This window comes from Miscanthus floridulus, unplaced genomic scaffold, assembly GCF_019320115.1.
Source record: "Miscanthus floridulus cultivar M001 unplaced genomic scaffold, ASM1932011v1 fs_585_1_2, whole genome shotgun sequence".
Lineage (NCBI taxonomy): Eukaryota > Viridiplantae > Streptophyta > Magnoliopsida > Poales > Poaceae > Miscanthus > Miscanthus floridulus.
In genome coordinates, this window is record NW_027096973.1 from 3,041 (window position 1) to 28,710 (window position 25,670).

The window sequence follows — 25,670 nt, forward strand, 5'->3', positions numbered from 1 at the left end:
TATACTTCTTGGTGCCATCGTTATTGGCGCTGAGGTCTTGGGCTCGATGCATATATGGCGGTGACTTGGCAGGCAGCTCGGCGCCATAGATCCTGGCGCCGTATATCCTGGCGTCGAGACTGGCGCCGTAGATCTTGGCGCCGAGGTGGTGTTTTAACCCGGCCTCAACCTTCCTGCCCGAGCCTTTTTCCTCTTCTTTCTTCTCCTTCTCGAGTTTTCTCTCTCTCCACTTCGCCCTACCTCACGAATCGGCACATTGGACCTTGGAAACTTTAATTTGATCCGTAGATCTTCGAGAGCAAGGTATCCTTGCTCCCCTCCTAGTTTTTTTGCATCGATTCGGTATATATTAGTCGGATTTTTCAACCTAAGAATCGTCATTACTTAGGGTTTCATGCAATTTTTAATATTTGTATTATACAACCGTAGGATGCCAAGGCGTGAAAAAGCTAGCAAACCAAGGTAAACACATCGCATGTTGTTATGTTATGGGTTCATTATTGTGCATCAAATGAGAAACCCTAGGTTTAAGGTTTAATGTTAATTGCTTTTGGTTCTTAGAACGAAATTGGTTGAATTGTAGTTATGGCTGGATGACCTAAAATACCTTCGACCCATTGCCTCTGCCTAGTGGTGTTCCAGTGCCCATGTGCTTTTACAGCGATCCTTGCAAGGTAGCCAAGTTCGATGAAGAGGACGCTTATAGGCAGAGGTATTGGATGTGTTCCAATTTTGCGTTTGAGCCTATATTTCGTCAGTGCCACATTAACAAGATGGCGAGGAATTGATATTTGTGTCATATAACATCTTGCATTATTTTTTTGTTTTGTAACAATTGTATTTTTTGCAGACCCCTCCACCGCTCTATGATTTTGAGCAGTGGATCAACACTGAGATCAAGCCTGAAGATAAGGAATGGATGTAGAAACTGTTGCAGTGGGAGGCAGAGGACAAAGAGATGATGGAGAAGAGACGCAGAGAGGAGGCTGTAAAAAAGAAGCACAAGAAAGAGGAGGAAAGGAGGCGTGTTGCTACGTACAGGGAGGAGAGGGAGAAGAAGCTTAAGTGTGCACGCCGAGCGACAGCAGCGATGGAGGAGAATTCTGATGCCCTAAGAAAGGAAAAGTGGCCTCGTTGCACTCAGTAGTCTCCATGACTTGCTAGTTCTATGGTTTGTTCATGAACAATGTTGTTTACTGTCGGCACGTACTTCTAGTATTATTATGTTGTTTAATGTGGCATAGTATTGGACTTTTCATTATATAGTTATTTTCATTATTTGTGATTATAATATTCAGTATAATGTTGCGGACGTAGTGAAATATGATCACGTGCTGCAAACACAACCTAACGAAGTAGGGCATTATATAATTCAACACACAAAACATATGAAATGGCATGTGAGAACATGTACCGAACTAGGGTACAGAGTTCCTTTGACTAAACCTAACATGCCTTAGGTAATTAAACCAAACAACAAACACATGGATATGCTATGTGAATAAGATAGGGTCGTCCTAGTAGTGTGGCCACATAGCAAATTGTGTTACAACTTCTCCACAGTAGCCTCCCATTGTTGGTGGTGGTGGTGGCTGGGGTGACGGCGGAGGCCCCTTGTTCTTGTGGTTAGGGTAGGTGCAATATGGATCATTGCAGAATGCCTCATGTGAATCGGCACCATTGTTGTTGTCATCCTATTCGTTGTCCTTGTAACCGCTACTAACTTTCCTTTCTAGATCGAAGATATGGTCCTGCAGGTAGTAGATGTACTCTGCATGCAGATAAATAGGTCGAGGATCGACCCACCTAGTGAACTCATAGTTTTCTTCGGCCAAGGAAGACTGCAATAAGTATGTCATGTAAGTTGTATAGAAGAGAAACATATTGAAAAAACAAATAGTAATAGCAATTACCCATGCTCACGGGTATTTGAAGAAACGACGACCTCTATCTATTCCCTTGGTGAACATCTGCACTAGGCAGTCCTCACTATGCATGCATTTTGGCCACTCTTCTTTTCGTTCATCGTATTCTCTTAGTGGTGCATCTTTGGTGAAACCACTTTTGCTCTCAACTAGGAACCTCTCATAAAGAGTTTCCTCAAAGAAATTGGGACCAAGAGAACCCTCCCACACAATTGTAGTTCCCTTCCCTGTTCTCTCCCTCTGAACGACCCTCCAGACATTGGTAGTGCAACGAAAGAAAATACTAGTTGGGAAGTAAGTAGCAATGCATCTAACATTGCATATATATAGGCAGAGGCAGGTTTAGTTGCTGTTTCAATGTGTTATAACTAGTCACAAGAAGCCTAATTAGTTTCACTGAAGAGCCTATTTCAATGGACACTGAAAAGCCTAAATTCATTTTCTAAAAAGTCTATTAGTCGTTGACATGATAAATTACTGAAAAGCCTAGATGCTATAGGTGTACTATATAAGTGAAGTGATAAATTGCTGCTGCCATCATACTCCTCGTCCTTGTAACTGAAAAGTCTATTTTCATTGTCTGAAAAGCCTAGATTCGTTCGCTGTTACTGAAAATCCTAGATGCTATAGGTGTACTATGTAAGTGAAGTGATAAATCACTGCTGTCATCGTACTCATCGTCCTTGTAACTGAAAAGTTTATTTGTATTGTCTGAAAAGCCTAAATTCATTCACTGTTACTGAAAAGCCTAGATTCATCTGCAAAGTGTCTGTACGATACGACTCTACTATACATGTTCTAATGAATTTACATTTAATCTGTGTACTACATTTGTGTCTTTTTAGCAGTGTAGTATAATTAATATTTCATGAAAACAATTCACAAGAGTTTCCCTTATTTCAGGAGCATCCACAGTTACAAACAGAGACATCATTATATAATCCAAACATTTAATCGTCCAAAGAGCACAATACAACCACATCGAACATCATAATCAACATAACATGTCCTGCATAGTATAAATAGTCCACAATGTCCATACAGTCCCAAATAGTTATAGGAAAGTAACTACAAAATCCATAATAGTATATACTAACATCTACCACAAACCCGCACTGCCTCTTAGTCTTACCCTTACCCTTGTGACCAAGAGCGCTGGTATCTAGAGTGTAAGGGTCAGGTGGATGGCGTCGCCTAGTGCCTGAAGGCTATGTAGGCTGAGTCGAGGGAGCGTCCTAGAGCTGAGAGAGGCCAAGCTCCTCGTGCCTCTGGTCCACATCGTCGTCGTCGTCCTCGTCTCATGTAGGTGCTTGGCTAGAGAAACCTAAGCCTCCTCTGCCTGCGAAAGGAACGTACACGTCTTGCGTCATGGGTGTCCTACAACCACAACGAGCAGCCACACGACGTAGCCGATGTGACAGCCTCTGTTGTACAAAATTATGTTAATTAAAAGAATCTAACGTATTAATAATATGTTTGAAAGAAAATTTTGAATCTTACGTCTAGGAAGCTACGCGTGTTGTTGTCCCTGACACTCGAACAAAAGCGCTCAATGTCTTCAATGGAGCATTTGAGGGTATTGCCCTACAACAAAGTTCTCAATAATAATACTTCTCAACAGATAGCAACATGTTTTGTTTTATTTTGTACAAGAATCTAACGTATTATAAGGATGCTACGGCTCGAAGGTGGCACTAACTAAAATAGATACCTCTAATGCATAATGTATTGATATATAACTTAACGTAGAAAAATAAGGCAATTGACTTACCACTCTGTCCAAGATTAGTCCTGCCTCCACCTGCCATCCCGCATGAGTAGATTGGTCGTACGCCGTGTCTTCATCGTCGGAGGACTCGATGTTGGCGTAGTCATCTTCTGTCCATTGTATCCTAAGCCTGCAACGTGTCGCACGTTGGTACCAAGCTTGGTAGCGCCTGAAATCACGGTTCGTGTGCGGCTTGTTCTCGTCCACGTTGTCATGCAACAGCTCCCATTGCTCAATGTAGTACCGGTGGTGCTTCTCCTAGTCAAAAATCTTTCTGTTCTTCTAACGATCCAACCTACACGTATGTCATCATTACTTGAATTCATATACATATCACCATATTAATGGAAATGGACCATCACGAGACAATTGAAATAGCAAAACACTTACTCGTGTAAGTCAACGCCAGTCGAGAATGGAGCCATTAGCCAAAGCTATCTCACTCTAAATTGACATGCAACTCCATCTGGCAGGTGGAACTCGACAACATAGAAATAGATTAGAGGGCACCTCATCCTATAGAAGTTGTCGTCGCATCCACACATGTTGCTCAACTGAAAAGGAAGTGCCCCCTCTTCATCGTACGGCTCCCATGACACCTACAACATGTCCAAACAAGATGTTAGATGCTATACTAAACCATTTCAAACCAGCATGGGAAATAAAATTTACTTACACTAGACACCATGAGTGTGTCTAGCTCATTCATGAACTCAATGTATGCCCACTCTAACCTCACATGCAGAACCCTAACCTAGTCCTAAAGTTACGCCCACATCGGCTGCCGACGTGGAGGCTGACCTAGGAACCACTCACGATGAGCTAGAAAAGAGATGACATCTAGGCCAGCTCTTGTAGGAAAGGAGTGTACCTATTGTCGTACTGCATGTCCAAAAACCCATTGTGGGTTTTAGGACGAAGGAGCGAAAGGTCCTGCATGGAATAAAACATAGTCTCCCGTTACTTCACAAACAATATACGCTCACAAAAATTTGAACAAAACGTATAGATTATTACCAACCCCTCCGCTATGAGACGTCCTCGGTGGGTCGCCTCGTACGTCGGGTCGAGCAGGTGGAATTGCGCCATCCTACAAAAAAGTCAATGGAATAGAAATTCAATATATAATGAAACATGAACTTAGAAATGTACAAGTAATTGACACAATTACATGCATAAATTGAGACATGCATAATTAATTAAATGAATACGACAAATATGAAATAATGAAAACAACCAATAGTCATACCTCACTAATCTGTCAATGGCAAGTGTGTGAATTATGGCCTAGTCTACCACACTTGCCGCACTCGTACTGCTCGGGGTTAGTAAGAAATGGGGTTCCTCTCTCACATCTTGTTCTTTCAGGTATCTGATCCATAACCATCCTGTGCCTCGTCCTCTTTCTTGATCCACGCTTGTTCCAACAGTAAGCTATATCCGTAATGTACTTTGGCCTATCATATGGAGGCCACTCTCTAGGGTCCTAGAAAGGCACAAGTGTGTTGACACTAAACTCGTGAGGTATCCTGCTCTTGATATTATAGTTGTGATGCCTAGCTGCTGCCACCAAATGGAAATATAGAAAGTGATACTGCCTTGGTTTACCACAAGTGCATGTGAAAATTTGGAGGATAACCACATGCATCCTCGACTCTCGGACCTCGCCGTTGAACATTGTACCGCTCCTATGCTCGACCTGATAAGTCCCTGTGGCATGATCAAAGCATGTAACCTCATATATGCTAGCCCTTTCATTTGCCTTCTCTAGGTGTGCCTTTGGTTTTGGAGTCCATATATCTCTCCATCACTCCACAACTTTAATGCATGGGCATGTCTATCGTTGAATTAGGCAATAAGCTTGTAGAAGGTGAATTGAACGATTGCATTCACGGGCATACCACATAATAGCAACTTATTGAATGACTTCGCTATGTTGCTGCATTGAAACTCATACCTCCATCCACTGACGTCATGAGCTCTTATCCATTTCTTCAAATCCCTCATCAAATCTGTGAGCCATTGTCTACCTTCTGTATTTGATGAGGTTCTGACCTGCTTCAACTTTTTCTGAAAGTACTTGTCCTCAAGCTGTCGAGCAGCCTCCTAGAATAGATCAAAGTTATCCTTCACACCATCCTTTCGGAGTAGATTCTTGGTAAGGTGCCGAGTACATCAACGATGGTGCAAAGGTGCATACCCCTCTATCTGCTCTTGCACAGCATTAAGTATGCCCTAGTGCCTATCAGATATGACACCAACCTCCCTGCTAGGCCCAACCACATGTATCCGAACTAGCCTCAAGAATCATCCCCAACTGTCACTGTTCTCCTTCTCAACCAAAGCAAATGCCAAAGGAACCAACTTATTGTTTGCATCACAGGATATGGCTATAAGAAGTGTGCCCTGGTATTTGCTAATCAAGAACGTATCATCAATGAAGAAGACGAGACGATAGTGCCTAAAGGTCTCGACACACTGAGGGAAGCACCAAAAAGCACAGAAGAATATCTGCCTCCCATTCTTCCAAGCATTTGGTTTTGGGATGTACTCATAATGCATACCTAGATTTATCGCTTTGATTGCATTGAAAAGTACTGGCAGCTACTCATACCCATCCCCCTAATCCCCATATATCATCTTCCACGCTCGCTGCTTAGCCCTCCAAGCTTTACCATAGTTATCATATAACCTTCATACAACGCCTCAACGGTCCCGATAATTGTCCTAACCTTTATGTTGGGTTCTCCCTGTAATATTCTCATCAATCGCTTAGCAATGAGGGTAGATGTCAACTACCGATGCTTCAGTGTCAGCACATGGTCAGCACAATTGTGTGGTCCGATAACTTTTGTGATCTTCCACTTTCCGGTGACCTTTTGCTTCCTTGCACAAATCCTCCATGGGTAGTGTTCCTTGTCACACACAACTGTATAACGGTGCTCTGCACATGAATGTAAGACCTTGTAAAATCTCTTTCATATCACTGCAAATGCCTGCAACCACCTCTTTAATACAGGGATGTCCTTTAATACCCTCCCATTCTCAATTACCTTGTTAGGGCCGGCCTTAGAAGTTTCTAGGAGCTCATCATCACATCCTTCTGCACACGCCTGATCAGAATGAGCAAGATCGTTGAACTTGTGAACTCTTAAATCACGACGGTCGGGAAAGATACGCCTCAGCATCTCAACATCACTCTCTGTCAACTCTCCAATAGGGCGATCATCATCAGAATCAAGAGCCCTTGCCATCTCATATGACTCCGAATCATTCATAATTCAATACTATTTGAGCCACGGAATCCATCTCTATAGTGCACTTGCACAACAACAGGGGACACATCCACATTGTCAGAAATATCTCCTGCAACATAACTAGAGAAATGAGGAAAGAATGAAAAAAAATAGATGTAAGGAAGGGGGTAAGCTCCCAATAACGATGTGGATAAGACACTTACTCGGATGATTCTGTGTCAAAGGGATCTCATGAGGAGGATCTACCACAACATCATGAGTCTGATAAGCATCTTCAACTACCTCATTGGCGGTAGATTGAGCTTCTAGAACCATAGGTGTAACCTCCACATCCATATCAGGTTTCGGGACGGGAGGGTCGAAGTGTGCCTGCTGACCTATTGGTGGGGAAAACCTATGAGGGATGGGATCAACTAACATCCGACGCACAACCACGTCCAAACAGTATAGCTGGCTCTTCATAGCTGATCTCACATAGTTCTTCTACTGATCCGCACACCCAATTGGGATCATTCACTTCAGGATGTTTGGAGGAGAATCTAGGCGTAGTACACCCTCAACTGTAATGCCATTATCATCATCATCTCCAAGGTAATGCAGCTCCTCCCAAGCCCTTACAACCATCTCACTAAATGAATGTCTATCATTGAATAGCATAGGCACGCTTTGTATGTCAACAAACTCAACATATCCATAGCGATCGCATTCAACGGTGCCTCCATGATATATAGTAACTAGGTTATTCATCTAGTTCAAACACATAACGGAACACATGTTATTTAGTCCAAATTAGACGATAGATAGTACCTAACAAGTACTTTCTAACTACAAACTAAGTAAATAAGATAATAACTATGTATATATACAGTGTGCTTACAAAATAGTTATGTCTATGTACCTATGTATCTATGTTTATATCTATCTATATATCTAACTATACCTATGTATCTATGTATCTATGTTTCTATCTATCTATATATCTATCTCACTAGATCGCTAACAAAATTAACTATCTGAGTCATCACATTAACTAGTAAATAACAAATAATCAAACTACTACATTACAAACAAATCTAACTAAGTACCTACATTGCATATTCATAATTTTTACCTGGTGCGGCTGAGCGCTGTAGGGCCCGAGGACGACGTGGGCGTGGGCGCGGCACGGGCGTGGCCGGGGGGGACGTCCGGGGCAACGCGCGGTGGTTCGACAGCGGTGACGACTCGGTAGAGAAAAAGAGAGAGGAAGAGAGAAAGGAAGAGAGGGCCTGTACGTAAGAGAGGGCTTTGACGCTAGGATTATTGAAGCCGAACTCGGCGCTAAGATCCACGGCGTCAAGCTGGTTGCCATGTCAGCGTCTGCGCCACGAACGTGGCCTCGACCTCGGCGCCAGCAACGATGGCGCAGAGCTAAGGGTCCAGATTTTAAAATCATACCTCCAGAGGTATATTTGTGAAAATTTTTTAAAAAATGGCTAAAAAATAAAAAATTCGGCGAGCGGGGTGCGATCGCGTCGGCCTGCGCGGGACGGGGCGCCGAATCGGTCAGCGGGGCGGGGCGCACGGCTGGCCGGGAGCGGCAACGGTGGTCGGGGCGGGGGACGGCGAGGACGAGCGGTGCCGACGGCGGGAGGTGTCGGGCACGCGAGAGAGTGGGAGAGAAAGGAAGAGAGAAAAAGAAAGGAAGGAAGAGAGAAAGAAAATGGACCCACCTGTAAGGCCCGCTCGACGCTAGGATCTTTGGCGCTAAGCTCGGCGCCAAGATCTACGGCGTCAAGCTTGGTGCCAAGATCCACGGCGCCGAGCTGGCTGCCATGTCACCCCCAGCTCTATTTTGATACCGACGTGGCCCCCAATCTAGACGCCAAACCTTTTGACGTCGAGACGTAGGGTCCAGATTTTGAAAATATACCTCCGGAGGCATATTTGTGAAAAACTTTTTTTTTAAAAAGAGCCAAAAAAAAAAAATTCGGGAAACTCGCTCGCTCCCCCAGTCGTCGGCGCTCGCTCCGGTCGCCTCCGCCGCGGCGACCTTCCAGGCGACGAGACGATGCTGCGGCTCTCCCGTTTCCTCCCCTCCGCCTCCAGGTGAGCCGCGGCCCTCAACCCTAACTCTATGGCTCCCCACACCTCGCTTCCCGGAGCGGCGGCCGCCGCGGTGCCATTCGTCTATCCGTGTGTATAATTTCCGGGCGCGATGTTCGGCGCACTCGGAGCCATTCGGGTGGGTTTTCGACCGGGTGAGCCGGCGCGCGTACTGTACTGCTGTGCCTGCTGCTGTAGTCAGGGTGGCCCAGGGTTTTAGGGTTTATGCACAGGCGTGTCGTTCCTGTTGACCTCGCTTCCACAGACGATGTGTTTTCTGGTAGTTGCAGATTTCGCTGTAAAAGAGGATTCCCCCGTTTCCCTTGCGCGTGCAGATTGCACATTCCTGTGCGATTTTCTGCGGTGCTGAATGATCACAGGACTTTGCTGGCTGTCGTGAATGAACATTACTTATTTCCCCCTTGTAGTGAGCGGAGTTATTGTTCAGTAATATTAGTAGTATCCAGTGTTCAGGATGTGATTGCCTGTGTCCCTAGTTTAAATCAATTTGCCTGAAGTGTAATGTGTCGATTAGTTGATGTGCCTAATGCCTTGAATGAAGAGTTAATCTTGTTAGGCAAAATGGCAAATCATTAAGATCAAACTTGCCGCTACGAAGAACTTATTTAGGATTGGACTTGACGCTGCTATGTAATTACGAGAATACAAGTCATGCTGAAAAATAGCTGTTTTATACACTGATGACCATTTCTGTTATTTTTCAGCTTTGATATGTTTGTGTAGCTCCCATTTTAGATTTTACACCCAATGTCCACTGTTCACTGCTCTATGATTAACGTCATGCAAAGGTCTTAGTTTTTATAAAATATCAGTGAACCTTTGAGATTTCATATTCAAGCCATTCTTTTTTCTGTGGTATTTTCTGCAGTTCAATCTATGTATCAATGAGTTAAATGGCTATTTTAAGTTATTAAAGCTTGTTTTCCTTTCACAGGAGGGGTTTTGATCTAAAAGAATCTCTTTGGAGTGGTTCATTGACATTCCAACAAGCTGTTTCAACTTCAGCAGCAAATCTTGATGGTGAATTCTTTGTTTCGTTCTTTTATTAAACAACCTTCCATGCTGAATGCTAACCTCAATATTGATGTTTGCTTAATCCCTTTATAAGCAGAGAACTTGTCTGGCAAAAAGTATGCAAGCTATACCGTGTTCAAGGGAAAGGCTGCACTTTCTATACATCCTATACTGCCAAGTTTCAGCAAATTAGAAGTATGTTTCCTTTTAGATTTGATTGTTTTTTGGCCATACATCGTTCTTCCTACACATCATAATTTCTCTGTTTTATTAGTCCGGAGGATCTCGAGTGAGCAGAAATGGATCAGTAATGTTGACCTTTTTTCCTGCTGTTGGACAAAGGAAGTATGACTATACAAAGAAACAGGTAGCCATTATTTCTTGTGCAGTTTAATTGCTCGTGAATATAATATTCTCAATATAAGACCTATTAGTATTTTTTGCCAACCACATGTGCCTTGATTTTATAATTGTGGAATATCTGTTATGTAGCTCTTTGCCCTGTCACCTACTGAAGTTGGAAGCTTGATAAGTCTTGGGCCTGCTGAATCCTGTGAATTTTTCCATGACCCATCCATGAAATCAAGGTTTGTGGTGGTACTGCATGAGCACAAAAGATCAGACAGAACTTATGTTTGCGTATATCATTCTAACTCCACTCTTTTTGTGCATCAAGTAATGAAGGAATGGTGAAAAAATCGCTGTCGATCACTCCACTTGGCTGTGACAGTGGATACTTTGTTAATATAAGTAAGTGGCTGTCCTATTTCATTTTGGGTTCAACTGCCTGTTTTTGTGATTGTTAGGTATTTGATCTACCAAATATTGAGCACTGCTGCTAGCCTAAAAACTTTATCAGAAAGGACATATGAGAATCTTGTGAATACTGTTGAGGCATTGCCCATTGATCAGATAGTCTCTTGTAAGTTTGAGCTTTTGCCACTGTTAAAGCAGCTTCCTGAAATGAAAAAGGGAATGCTTCAAGCTATAGCTAGTTAGCACTTACCATTATAATGTGACATCAATGTCCTTTTATCTGATATGTTCCGTTGTACCTGGTTTAAACTTTCTTTTTCTACTGATTGGTTCTCCTCGGAAATGCACCAATTTTCTTTTCTTTTGCAGCTGTTGTGAACAGTGTAGAGAAGACTAATGATCGCCTTTCAGTCCCTGTCACAAAAGCTGAGTTTTCTGTGATGCGCACAGCTCTGAGTGTAAGTTTCACTGTTTCCATTTGTTATCTACCAATGTTACCAGAACCATAAAAATATATATCAGCATTGCCATGAAGTTCATCCGTGTCATTGTTTTCAGGCATATGGAACTTTCAATGCTACTGAGCTTTACGTTGTTGAAAATGATTGGTGTGTGCCTATGAGTCATGAATGCCTCGACACTTGCACATAACCATTATTGTTCATTAAGGCCCCGTTCGTTTTATCAGGAATGAGTGCCAGGAAGAGTTCCCCTCCAGAATTGATATTTAATTTGTATAAGCTTTCAGTAGCCGGAATAATTCCTGGTGTGGTTTTGCCTTAACCGAGCGAGGCCTAATTGAATTGCTTACTTTCTAGTAGGAGTATATATTGGATAGTGCTCTATTTATTACTTTCTGACTGCCTGGCCTTTTGTATTCATGCAGTTTGCATTGCCGCACATCATGGGTTGGGATCAGGCTTTAACCAATCACCATCCAGCTCCTCCAGCTATCAGCAAGCCCAGGGTAGAGCGTCCACACCCGGGTTCTGAATGGGAAAGGTGAAGCTTCCTTGTAGCGGCTAGATGATGGAGGCTTTTGGGCATCAGTAGACGTTGCTGCTGCGAAGTATGGAGCATTGGTGTGCTTGAACAATGTCTTAGGACACTGTCTGCCGTTTGCATTAGATTTCTGGAACTTAAAGACTTAAGGCCAGATGAAGCACGATGAACCATTGTGTTTGTTCAGTGCATGTATAACTCTACCACGCCTACTAAACGCATATTTCTAGTCGAGTTAGCTGTTTTATTGTACGCGTGATTGTGAACGATGTCTGTGCTTGGTACGCATCAACTGAGCTTGATGCTATGTCATCTAGAAAAGATGGACGTTGTGTCGTTGTCTGTATGCATTTGAACATGTTTAAGTCAGTCTAAGTACGTGAGCTCAGTCTGCCACACCCGGATGCATTAAGAGAATTTTAAATTAAGTACAAAACACAAGCATTATTAAACAGCCAACTGCAAAACAGCAGTGTACCATATTCCTCTTATCCAACACTATACATAAGGGTACACTGAAGAGTCTAGGCTCCACATAAATACTCTAGCGATAAAACGTCTCTGGTATGTACTGGGCGGCAAGGATATCTGCAATTAGAACCCGGTAAGCTGGCACATAAGCTTACAATCCAGCAGAAGGTGATGATGCCACAGAAGTCTACAATCCGGCAGAGACCAATCCATGCAATGTGATGATCCCACACACGATGTTGTTCTCGTTGACAACAGGCAAGAACTGTACAGGTGAAGGTGGTGACTCCATCTTCTCCATGGCTTCAACTGCCATTGCCTCCGCAGTGATTGTTCTTGGATTCCTGTTAGATAGTGCAGGGAAGTTAGACAAGACTCGCATCTGGCTTATACTAGGAACAGGTTCCACTAACACAATGAAAGATATGACGCCACAAATATATGGAACTGAGCATTATCTACACAAAACAATTGGATATTGAATACCAAAGGCATTTATTTTCATTGAATGTCACAATGAACAGACGAATATGCAGCCTGGTATATCGACTTGAAAGATCAGAAAAGCAGGAGAGATGTTCCGAATCCAGTTTGATAATGAGACAGAATTTTCTTTCTTTGATAGTGTATCTTACATCAAAGCTTGAACACACAAACAAAGTTCATATGAGAAATTAACAGAACCGAGCAATGAAAACCAACTCTTGAAAAAACAAAACGGAGGTAGCAAGAAAACTACTTATTCTCACTCAAAACTGTTTATCACAGTATTGTATATTGAAGTATATTGCTGCTGACAAAACAAATGTTTATTCTCAATAAAACACAATGTAGCTATATACATATACAGTTCTGCAAAAACAATGAACCCCAGAGCTATATAATGCATAATAAACATTTAGCATATTATATTGAATTTCATTTATTAGCATGATGTATCGAGGATAGGCAACTCGGCTATTTTAGGGAGACAGAGAGACTTGTGTTTTTCATAGTACAGCTACTACTGCAATCTGTAAAGGTTAATACATGCGGATTTATATGGTTTATAAAACAACAACACTTCAGAAATTGGATGTAAACAATAGATGGAAAGAACAAAAAAGTACTGCTTGTACTTTGCCATTTCCAAATTCCAGATGTACTGAAAAGATCTCAGTATCCTACAAATACCGCTGTACTTACGAGAGAAGGAATTCATACAGGCCAGGTAATATATAGCAAGTTAATGTTGACAAACCTGTTGCACATCTCTCCAACTGTGAGACTAAAGATAGCTGGTCCGCTTGCCTTCAGTGTCCGCCGGAGATCACCATCAGTGAAGGTCCCAATCAAATGATGCTCTTCATCAACCACAAGCAGACAACCACAACCTTTACTGGTGAGCTCGGTGAGTTGCTCCATTATCATATCTCCCTCCTTGCACAGAGGAAGTTCATTCTGTTTCTTCATAACATCCTTAACCTGCAAGGTATTTGTGTAAGAACAAAGAGTCTAAAAGACACACCTCACCTATAGAAACAAGAAAATGACACACATGCTGATGCTGGATCAATAACAACACCCACAGAAATCAGATAACTGGGACAACAAGATCTAAGCTTGTTTTCATTTTCAGTAACTACTTTGCATATGAACAAGGCTAAGGCTTCATTCAAATATGTCATGTCATGAACAGCTGGCCTTACACATCACCCAGAGCTACGTAGATTGTTAATAACTGCCACTATTAGACATTCGATAATACACACAAATGGTTAGGAACTTTTTTTGTTTTGTTTTTCTTGCAACAGAGAAAAAAAGGCAAAAAATGGCATGTGCATATAAAAAGGACCGCGGCAGGTAACCATAAACAGAAAAAATATGTTGGTTGGATGGTGACAAAATTATCCAATCATAAAGCGCGTTTCACCAGGGCTATTTATTGGACCAATCCTACCGACACTGACACGCAACGACACCGACACACAACGGTAAAGGAATCCTAGTAGTAATAAGCATCTGGGATCTTATGTCTCCCAACCAGGTGGCAGCACAAGATATTGCACATGCTGATTTAACAACAACAGCCCAACAGAAATCAGATGGTTGAAGAGACAAGATCTACTCTTGTTTTAGAATTCAGTAACTACTTTGCAGATGAACAAAACAAAACATTCATTCAAATGTGACAAGTTATGCACACCCGTGACCGATTCATCATCCTCTGCTATGACATTTGTAGATAGCGGCCACAATTAAACAATCAACAATGCACACAACTGATGAGGCACTTTGTTGTATTTTTCTTCTTTGCTTTGAGAGCTTGTTGTATCCTTCTTGAGACAATGAAAAGACTGCGAAAACGACAAGTAATAAGATCTCCTCCATATGCACATAAAAGAACATGATAGGTAGCCACAAACAGAAACAAAATGTCGGTTGGATAGCGACAAGACTATCGAATCATAATGAGCGTTTAACCAGGGCAATTTTGAACCGATCCCACCGCCACCGACACGCAACGGTGAAGGAATCCTAGCAGTGATAAAGCGTCTGGGTGTCTGGGATCTGATGTCTCACACCGGGTGTCGGCACAAGGTAATTGAGCGTTTCTAAAAAAACAACTAACTGTAATGCCAGCAGCCTGTTTATGTTAGGGTTAGAGGTGATTGATTCACCTTGAAGATGAGGGTCTTGCCGATCTTGCCAGCGGGATGGTTGGAGGCGTACTGGTCCCTGGAGAGTCGCCTTGCCTCCATGATGGCGGCGATGACGGTGTCCCCAAACACCATCTGGATGGCGGTGGAGGTGACGGGCGCGAGACCGAAGGGGCAGACCTCCCCCTGCAGCGGCAGGTGGACGTTGAGGTCGCAGGCCGCGGCGAGCGGGCAGTCCGCCCCCGAGGCCGCGGAGGTGAGCGAGATGAGGTAGGCGCCCTTGGCGCGCGCGCAGGGCGCGAGCGCGAGCAGCTCGTCGGAGGCGCCGGACTTGGAGAGGAGCACGAGGACGTCCCCGGGGAAGAGCGCGCCGATGTCGCCGTGCAGCGCGTCGACGGGGGCGAGGAACCCTGCCCGCGCGAAGCCCAGCGACGCCAGCGTCTGCGCGATCTTGCGCGCCACGATGCCCGACTTGCCGACGCCCGTGAAGAAGACGGCGCCCGGCGCGTCCAGCAGCGCCTGCGCGAACGCCGCCGCCTGCGACATGTCGAGGCGGTCGAAGAAGTGGTCCAGGTGCCGGCGCTGCGCGGAGAAGAGCGGCGCCAGGTCCGACGCCGACACCGTGGCGCGCCCCTGCGGGGGGGCGCATTCCGCCGGGGCCGGCACCGGGAGGGAGCCCATGGGCGGCGAGGGCGCGGGGTGCGCGGGGCGTTCGAGGAAATGCCGCGGTGAGAGGGCGGGTCGCGGGCGGGGTTCGTTCCTTGCTATCTGGGGAGACGCGGGCACGCAGGCCAAACGGGGGAGGGGAGGAGGGAGCACGAGCACGAGGCGTGCGAGTGTGCGAGTGCGACGCAGCAGCGGAAACAGGGAATGCCGGACATGTGAGGCTGCTCGGTCATTATTTTGGTGATGATGATCGATGCGTCATGTTTCTTGTACTTTTACGAACTATAAAGAGGGGGTAAATTTAAAATTCTACGAAGATAAATGGATAATTGGGAGTTTGGCTTTTAGATATACATTTTTAAAAACAATATATCTATTTTCCCACAAGGATCCTGTTTGGGTATTGAGGTACACCTATACTACTTTTAAATATGATGGAATACACTATGGGTCTTTATTTTTTTCCTACATTCTCATTTACCTTTATAAACTCCCGAAATGATCATATAGCTCCTTCAGCGACAACCTAAATGTTTTATTTTGTACACCATAAAAATTAGCTTCACCCAGCAACCCAGCCCTAATAAGACGTCATTTTTTATTTTAAAAAGAACTTGTTTGGGAAAAAAATGAGGTGTCGCCCGTTCGCTTAGAATTTATCAGTCTGCCTTATCAGGTATGGTATAATATTTTTCTCTCCTAACAAATCAGCTTCAGTCCGTTTATTAGCTGCAGAAACCATCAGCCGAACAGCTTTAGATTTTTATTGACTAGTACATTGTAAAATATTGATCGTTTTTAGCTTTGTTCTCCTACGGCTTGTACTAATCTTATATTTTTTTAAAAATGCACCGAAATCTGTAAACATCAAATTAGTTTGGTTCGACCCATCATGAGATACGGCTTGATATCGCAATTGTCTTGGACTAGAGGCCGGGCCGGGACTGGAGCAATGATGCAGCGCTAGACGCAGACGCCTAGATCGATGGTGACTAACGTGTGGTGATGAGCGAGCGAGCCAACGGTGCGGTACATGAGAGGGAGAGGCACTCGCTCGCTCGTTGCACTCATCATGCATGCTGATCTGCTGACCGCTGTTACTAGTGCGGAATGGGATGGCCGGTCGGTCACTCGTGCTGCCGGGGCTTGCTTTCCAGTGAGGACGTACGTCAACGAGACAAACACAGGTTGCCTGGGCGCCGCATGCAGACAATACTAGTTTATTAGGTGGATCCCAGCGACAGCGAGCACGGCGTTGGACCTTGGTGCTTCTGCACCGGCCGCCGAGCGCTCAACTTGCACTGGATCATTGGATGGATGCGTGCACGCCGGATCTGAGTGCGCGGTGCGGTTCCAAGCCCAGTGGACGTGGAGCTCCTCGTGATCAGACTGGTGATGACGCACTTGCCGATGGACCACGACGGACAGAGGAGGACGAACCAGCAGGCAACCAGGAGTGGAAACTGCCGGGCCAGAAGCCCAGAAGCATCCAGGGAAGCGGTCACTCCCTCCGTGCTGCACCGCCTGCGTGGGGCTGGGAGGAAAGTTCCTACGGGCTTCTGCTTCTGCCTTGCCGGTTGCCGCGCCGGACGTGAATACGTGACGCTGGACTCTGACGTGCACCATGGGCCAAAAATGCGTGCGCCGCGCGTTACGCGTGGAAAGGGACAGCGGACGAGGACGTGCGTGGAGTAGTGCTCCGTAAAGGAGGCACTGTGAGCGTTCGCAGCGCGTGCTGTACATGGACAGGCGTGCAAAGGACGCGGAGGACCGACCTCCTGATCGGCCTCGCAGCGCGCGTGCTCCGGCTCCCGCTGTTGTTTGGGGGAACTAGGGCGCCGCAAGCCCGCAAGCAAGCCAGGGGCGCTCTCCATCACCTCCCTGCGTCATAGATGCAACGAACATGAATGCAACATAGATTAACTGTGAATGCATTCATGCAATGCATTTCGTGTTGGTTGCGTATTATGTTTTTTTGTTGCAAAACATTTACAAAACATATTTACATATCAATTAGAATGTTTCAAGGATTTTTCAAATTTTTGGGATATTTTTTCATTTTCCTAGAGCTAATCCATTTTTTTAAGAATATAGTAATATTTTCATGAGCTCTAAATATTTTATTTGAATTTCTCATATCTCAATCTATCTCTATATTTTTTGAAATTTTTAAATCTTAGAGTCATTTCTAGGGTTTAGAAACCTTGCCAAATATTTATCGATTTTTATATTTAAAAGATACAAAATCACCTTCAAAGTCACTCCAAACTAGGATAGTGAGGTAACTTGAACGATTTTATATAGTTCGAGGAGAAAAACTAGACTACAACAATAATTCAGAAAGGTAAAATATATATATTTTTTAGAATTACACAGTACAATGTAGACGTCCACAACACGCACGCACACTCACCCTATGAACACACGTACGCTAACCCCTACCCCTATGAGCACGTTCGAAGGACTGAGCCGACATATCTCAAAATTTACAAAGTCAACACAGGCGCCTCGCGGTCAACGGGACATCGCCTACCACTGAAAGCATAGCCATCAGCATTCAGCAATGCCGTCAGGGCCACCAGCGTTGATAGTCGTGTTCAAGCTGTTGAAGCGGGCCACTAGACTGAGGAAGCACTAGAAGCTGTAAGGCCCAGGGGAGGCCCATGTCTCGAATTCAAAAAATAAAAACGTGATTAGTTTGAAACTCGATCCGGATCTGGCAACATAAGGCTGTTTCAAGGTGGAAGTGAATGGAGTTGTTGGGCTTGGCCTGTTAGGCGTAGGGGCTCGGCCCATGGTTGTTGGAGGCGGCATCCATATAAGCCGTTGTATTCTGTTTGGAATGGGGCTCTGTCTGAAATGAAAAGAAAAGGTCCCTAACAGAATACTCTGTCGTTGCAGCGTTCACGCCGTGTCAAGACAAGGACGCTGCTTGGCTCGTGCCGACCGCCAGCGCCATGGTGGTGACTATGTGCCTCGGACTAAGGTTGGGGCGCAGGGCGTGGCGGGAGATGGCGAAGCGGCAGCGGCCTTCGGCGTGGAAGATGACATGGTTCCAGAGCCTGGACTTAGAAATGGACGACGTCCTCGGGTGCCTCAGGGAGGAGAACATCATCGGCAGAGGAGGTGCCGGCACGGCGGCACTGTGTACCGCTGCGTGACGCGGGTCGGCGCGGAGGTGGCGGTCAAGCGCCTCCCGGGCCTCGGCCGCCGCGACCACGGCTTCCGCGCCGAGGTGACCACGCTCGGCGGCATCCGGCACCGGAACGTCGTGCGGCTGCTCGGCTTCGCGTCCAGCGCGGAGGCCAACCGGCTCCTGTACGAGTACATGCCGATGGGGTCTCTGGGCGCGGTCCTGCACGGCGACAGCGGCGGGCTCCTCCTGGGCTGGGGCGACCAGCACCGCGTCGCCACTGAGGCGGCGCGCACGCTGTGCAACCTGCACCACGAGTGCTCGCCGAGGATCCTGCACCGCGACGTCAAGTGCAACAACATCCTGCTGGACTCGGCGATGGAGGCGCACGTCGCTGACTTCGGCCTCGCCAAGTTCCTCAGCCGCGGCGCGTCCTGCTCCGACGGAACGAGAGCGGTGGCGGCGGAGGAGTCCGTGTCGGTCGTCGCCGGCACGTACGGGTACATCGCTCCTGGTAAGAACGAAGAACGTGGCGTACACGCTCGAAGTGGTGCGTGAAGAGTACGCGTACACGCTGCGGGTGGACGAGAAGACGGACGTGTACAGCTTCGGCGTGGTGCTGCTGGAGCTCGTCACGGGGCGCCGCCCGCTCGGCGACTTCGGCGACGAGATCGACCTCGTCCACTGGGCGCGAAGCATCGTGCCGAGACCCACGGACACGGCAGCAATCCTGGCCGTGGCTGACCCCCGGCTGCCGCCAGAGCCCGCCGGCCTGATCGCTCGACTCTTCAGGGTGGGCATATCGTGCGTCCGCGAGAGCAGCCACGCATGGCCCACCATGCGTGAGGTCGTGCACGTCCTCTCCAGCTTCGTTGTACCACCGGCGGACCTGGCCTGCTCGACTTCTGCTCTTCCCCTGTAACTAACGGCACCACCAAGTTTATCAGGCAAGCAACCTTAGAGCAATTGACGCCACTAGCAGTGTGTGCCCGATGATGAATCCTGTAAGAGCCAGGAAGGATGATCGATCACAGTCAGTACTTCTTCTGAATGCGGCGACCATCCGGCATCTCACTTTCAGTTGGGCTTGAAGCTTGCACCGAAGATCATACTCTGGCAGTGCTGATGCCCTTGGGCGGCAGGGCGAGCCGGGCGCGGTGGCACAACCACACCCAGTCACAACATTTATTAAAAAAACAAATTATGTGCACAAGATTTTGTGAATAAAATTATGCACAATACTAGTGAAACAAAATTGTGCGCACAAGATTTGTAATAAGAAAAAAATGCATACAAGATTGTGAAAGAAAAAAATATGCACATAACTCTTTAGGGTATATGCCTTGTTAAGATCGGTATAATCAACACACAAGCGCTTTAGTTCAAACAAACAATAGAAAAGGAGCTACAAGTTTATTTGGAAGAATATTGGTGCTTCCTGAAAATAGTAGTAAATAATATATCATGCAATCACACAAATCGATCTCATGCTCTAATGCACAACCACCTAATGGATGCAGCAGGAGAATATTCAGTGGGATGATGATGCTGCTTCACTACAGAGGAGCTTCTGAAACTTCTCTCTAATCGCTTGCAACTCTTTCAGAGCATCTCCAATTGACATACGATCCATGGGCATCTCCTCCGAACAAGAAATCCCTACTTGCAGAATCGAAGTGATGCAAGAAATTCTGAGCTTGGAGTTTGAAGTGGCTGGTTCGCCATCTTCTATCTCCATCCGAAGCTGTTGGTCCATGATAGTACTCACTGTGTCTGGTAGTGCCATTTGAACATACTTGCGGAGCCCCATGGCTTCACCAAATTCGTTGTCTGTCGGTCTTTTCCCGGTAAACATTTCCAGCAATAGTATGCCATAGCTGTAGACGTCACCCTGGGTAGATACTTCATTGCCCAGTCCATACTCTGAAAAAAACCAAAATGAGATTTTCTTTTAATTTGATAAAGTAACATGTGTGTATTAAATTAGTTTCTTGTAATTCCACGGATATAAGATTTTCAAATTTCGTAAAAAGCTCAACACCAAGAAAGGCTTGAGCTTTGGTTGAAGCCAACATGGTGGAGTACATTTATACAGAGCAAATGATAGGTACCTGGAGCTGCATATCCAATTGATCCTCTCATTGATGCCCATCCACTTGATGTACCTATATCTTGATGTAGAAACCTCGCAAGCCCAAAATCACCCACACGAGCAACCAAGGAACTGTCCAGGAGAACATTACTTGGTTTAAGATCACAGTGAATAATTGGCGTTGGCTTATGTTGGTGAAGGTAATCAAGTGAGGACGCCACGTCAATTCCAACATTTAATCTTGCAGTCAGATCTAGTGCCTTTGGTTCACCATCTTCGATGATATGTTTGTGCAGCCATTGGTCCAAATTTCCATTCGGTAGAAACTCATACACGAGGGCCTTGAAGTCATGGCCCTTAAAATCAATGCTTGAACAAATAGTCAATATCTTTACAAGGTTCCGATGTCGAGCACATCTTAAAGTCTCGCATTCTGCAACAAAACTTTGAGATGCACCACGCTGCATGAGGTTGAGAACCTTAACAGCGATCACTCTTTGCTGGTCGTTGCTTCTCATTGTTCCTTTGTAACTGACCCAAAGCTCCCAGCTCCTATGAGGTTCTCGGATGCAAAACCACTTGTTGCATTAGCCAATTCGGCATAAGAACCCTCATATATTGCTCACTCAAGACCGACCTTTGTAGGTGTGCTTTTGTCTTCTGGCGGCTCCTTTGTCGGAGTGCAAACAATGCAAATACTAAATGTGACGCAGGCAAGTGCACTGCATACGGAGACTGCTATGACAAGTTTTGATGTCGTTTCTTGGTTGTCTGGGTGGGGCAAGGTGGCAATCCCAGTTGAGGATACCACCACAAAGACCATCATTCCCAGTGATTAAGATCTCTGCTGCATTGAGAAATACCCCATCACTTGGAACTCCACCTTGGAGTTTATTGAATGTGAGATTCAATATATAAAGGCCAGTTAGTTTGGCAAGGATCTCAGGAATGGCCCCCGACAAATTATTGTGAGAAAGATCAAGCCCTGAGAGGCCCTTTAGATTTCCTAGTGAGTGTGGAATTGTGCCCTGAAGGATGTTTCCTGATAAATTGAGAAATTCTAGGCTTTGACACTCACCAATGGAGGATGGAATCTCACCAGAAATCATGTTATAAGATAAATCAAGTCCGTTGAGATTTTCTAGACTTCCGACTTCTGATGGCAAAGCCCCAGATAAGGAATTATGTGAAATGTTGATGAAACTCGACAAGGTTGATAGGAAAAGAGTTCTTTAGGTGTCGGACCAGAAAGATTGTTGTGAGAAAGATCCCAATACTTCCTAAAGGACAATGGCTGAGACTAGATGGTATAGGTCCAATTATAGCATTTGTACTGAGGAGAAGTCTAGTTAGTTGTGTAAGATTGCAAGAGTACCGGCAAGGGTCCAGACAAGGCATTATTGTACAGAAATAATTCAGACAAACTTATTGAGGTTGCCGAGGGAAGCCGGAATAGCACCTGTGAGAATGTTATGAGGCATTTAAATGTTTGCAAGTTGATGAGGTTACCGATTCCTTCTGTTATTGTTCCAGTTATATTGTTGTATGCCATGCTGAGATACTCCAGCTGTGTTGAGAGATTACCAATTGAAGCTGGCAGCATGCCATGGAGATTATTCTCGCTAACATCTAATACAACCAGGTTGCTACAATTGGTCAGACTAGCCACGAAGCTCCAATCAGCATCATTTGTTGCTTCAAACTGATTTGAAGCAATTGACACTACAGACAGGCTCGTTTGTTTAGCTCCTAAGCATTCTGGAATCGTTCCCGATAGGAAGTTTTCTAGTGTTTGAATAGCTTGAAGCATGGAGGCGTTGCAAAGGGATGACGGGAGCATGCCTTGAAATTCAATTTTCTGATACAAGAAAAGAGTTTAATTTCGGAAGGTTGTTTCCAATATTAGGTGGAAGAATCCCATTCAAGTTGTTGTACTCTACATTTAGAACTTCGAGAGAGGAAAGATTATTGAACATCAAAGGGGGCAAAGGGCCTTCTAGTTCATTGTTCACTAGATCAAGCATAGTGAGGGCATAGAGGTTGCCAAGCGAACTAGGTATGGGACCTGAAAGATTGTTTTCTGAGAGAGAAAGTACTGTAAGCATCTCAAGATTTCCTAATGATTCTGGGATCTGACCAACTAGACCATTTGTCTGAAGATTTAGGAATACTAGTGAAGAGAGGTTGCCTAACCAAGAAGGGAGGGTTCCTTGGAGTTTGTTTTCCCCCAATCCAAGTACATTAACAGAGGAGAGGTTTTGTAGTGGTGGTGGAATGCTTCCTTCAAAACTATTTTTGTAAGCATAAAGAGTCATCAACGCTGAGAGGTTTCCCAGTGAACTGGGAACATTCCTGAGAACTGATTTGCACCCAGGTTCAGCACGTTGAGGTTGGCAAGGCTGCCTATCTCTCTGGGGATTTCTCCTGTCATGTTGTTATATCTTAGGACTAGTTTTTTCAGGTTTACAAGGCTGGCAATGGTGGAAGGGATTCTTCCAGTAAGACCAATTTTTGCCAAGACTGAGAGTACCTGCAAGTTGCGCAAAGAGCCTAACTCACTGGGTACTCCCCCATGTAAATTGTTGTCGTCGAGGGAAATCTCTATCAGGTGGCTACAGTTTGAAAGTGACGGTGGAATCTGGCCAGAGAGGGAGTTGTAGGTAAGTTGTAGAGTCTCAAGGTCATGGATGTTACCGAGCTCTGGAGGCAAGATCCCTTGGAAGCCATTCGATTGAAAGATTGAGTCGCCTCAAGAAAGTGAGGTTTCCCAGCGCAGGGGTGATGGTGCCAGTCAGGTTGAGCTCGGGGAGGTCCAGAGCCACCACATGGCCCCGGCGGTGTCCCCTCAAGCCGCACGCCACGCCGCGCCACCGGCACATGGGAATGGACATGTTGCCCCACGAAGCTAGGGCTCCCGATGGGTCACTCCTCACGAGTGACTTGAATGACATGAGCGCGAGCTGGTCGGAGTCGGCGATGTGGGGGGCGATTGCTCCATGAGCTGCCAGTGATGTCTGTGCCACGAATGTGGCAAGGCAAATGTGGAAGAAGGCGAGCATGCTCAATAGAGGCTTGATGAGGAGCACCACCATGGTGATTGTATAATGTTTGCAGACAGCAAGCAGCCTTTATTAGATAGGCAACCCGGCCGTATAGACATGGTGCTTATATGGAGGGCAACAGTTGCTACGAGTCAACCGAAGAGGACGACGACTTCGTCGAGCGTTGACATGGTGCTTTATATAAGTATAAAGAAAGAATATCCCGTACCAAGCAGGCAGGGAGCAAGCCGCCGCCCGCCCTTGCTGGCTGGCAGGCAGGCTGGCCGCCGCCCTTCCAGGCAGGCAGGCAGCAGGCCGCCGCCGCCCTTGCTGGCTGGCACGGGAGGTCGGGATCGGGAAGGCGATGGGCCGCTTAGCAGCCGGGGAACGGGAACGTGCCCACTTGGTTCCGATTCGCGGAACAGGAACATGGCGGGACACCGTCCTGATAGACGATGGAACGTGACTCGCAACCACGAGCAGGAACGTCGGGTCCCAGATGAGGATGGAACGTGCGGGGAAGAACACACCTCAGGTGAAGTCAGGTCGCGTCGCTCACGGTCGCTAGCTGCTCTCGCCGGCTGCCCGGAGCCCCGGACGCCGAGCCCGCCACTGGGGAACCCCGCACTCCCGCTCCGTAGCGCCGCAACTTCTCGACGCCGCAGGAAGCGCCCGAGGCCGCCGTACGCCGCGGCATCCGATGACGTCACAGTGGCCGTGCGCTCGTCAGCTCGTGTGGTGCGTCGTGCGCGCTGCGCCATGCCCGTGCGTGGGTAGCGGCGGCCGGCAAAAACTAGAGCTAGCGATTGGCCTGGAGCCTGGACTGGAATGGGCTTCACAAAAAAGAACACACGAAAAAAAAACTGGATAAAAAGATGACAGGGTGGTGGAAGAGTTAAAGCATCTTGACGAGCGTGGTTGCGAAGGTGGGCTAAATTTAGCAAATGAATTTTTATATACTATCCCAGCGTGGTTGCGAAGGTGGGCTAAATTTAGCAAATAAATTTAGTGATTGGTGGCAACGGCCGCGGGGACGAAGCGCTCCATCACCGGCGTCCAGCTTGGTGGTGGCGGTGGCGGTGTTGAAGAGCTCCACCTGGGACCACGCTTCCGCGCGCTTGAGCCGGTGCCATGGGACCTCAACGCCGGGGACATGGTCGGGGAGTGCTCGACGACGACGACTGCAGCAGGGGGCGCGGGCTGGAAGAAGCGAGGGAGGTGATGCACATCCGAGGCCACCGACGGGCTAACCAAGCCTGGCTTCGTGAGAACGACGGTCCATCTCGTGCTTGCCAAATCACGCCACGTATTTTTTCCTAACCTACGGCGGCCGTTTGGTTACGTGCCGTATTTACGGCGTGCCGCAACTCCACTTCAGCGTCCTAGTTCACTTTCGACGCCGCAGGTTGCAAAACGTGGCGAGGAATTCATGCAACCGTAGTTTTGCGCCGCCTCTCCTCTGGCTCGGCGAGCGTCGGCGCTGGCCAAACAGGCTCTAGATTAGCCTGGCTAGGACAGGCCACATAATTAATTCATAATTAATTGACATTGTTTTGTTACGGCCTACATATACATACATTGTCACTATTGTTTATCGCTATTGAGCAAATTCAATGTCATGAGTCACGGTGTCAGCTAAAATGACTTTTATGGCATTATAGTTATAGTACTTTTATGATATTATAGTAATTAAAAGTCTAGTATAGAATCTACAATATTTTTATAATACAATACAAAAGAAATTTTGAAATAAAAGATACAATAAACACATGAGTTTGAACACGAATGCACCTACTGTAT

General features: G+C 46.1%; 1 protein-coding gene and 3 pseudogenes across 1 annotated transcript; 2 read left to right on the forward strand and 2 right to left on the reverse strand.

Annotated features, from left to right (window-relative positions):
• The first annotated feature begins 8,917 nt into the window (after window positions 1-8,917).
• LOC136532345 (single-stranded DNA-binding protein WHY2, mitochondrial-like) lies at window positions 8,918-12,206 on the forward strand. Its single transcript, XM_066524952.1, has 8 exons — window positions 8,918-9,038; window positions 9,991-10,076; window positions 10,168-10,265; window positions 10,345-10,437; window positions 10,563-10,657; window positions 10,747-10,820; window positions 11,196-11,284; window positions 11,713-12,206. Exons 1-8 carry the CDS (start codon window positions 9,001-9,003, stop codon window positions 11,830-11,832), a joined length of 693 nt encoding a protein of 230 aa, XP_066381049.1. The 5' UTR covers window positions 8,918-9,000; the 3' UTR covers window positions 11,833-12,206.
• A 39-nt stretch (window positions 12,207-12,245) lies between these two features.
• On the reverse strand, window positions 12,246-15,837 carry LOC136532344 (probable arabinose 5-phosphate isomerase; annotated as a pseudogene).
• Window positions 15,838-18,615: 2,778 nt separating this feature from the next.
• Window positions 18,616-19,659, forward strand: LOC136532346 (leucine-rich repeat receptor-like kinase protein THICK TASSEL DWARF1; annotated as a pseudogene).
• Window positions 19,660-20,268: 609 nt separating this feature from the next.
• Window positions 20,269-23,921, reverse strand: LOC136532340 (receptor kinase-like protein Xa21; annotated as a pseudogene).
• Between the last annotated feature and the right edge of the window lie 1,749 nt (window positions 23,922-25,670).

Coding starts and splice junctions, on each gene's coding strand:
- LOC136532345 (XM_066524952.1), top strand. CDS start 9,001: ATGCTGCGGCTCTCCCGTTTCCTCCCCTCCGCCTCCAG. Junction 10,077..10,167: donor TTCAGCAGCAAATCTTGATG/GTGAATTCTTTG, acceptor CTTTATAAGCAG/AGAACTTGTCTGGCAAAAAG. Junction 10,821..11,195: donor TGGATACTTTGTTAATATAA/GTAAGTGGCTGT, acceptor TTTCTTTTGCAG/CTGTTGTGAACAGTGTAGAG.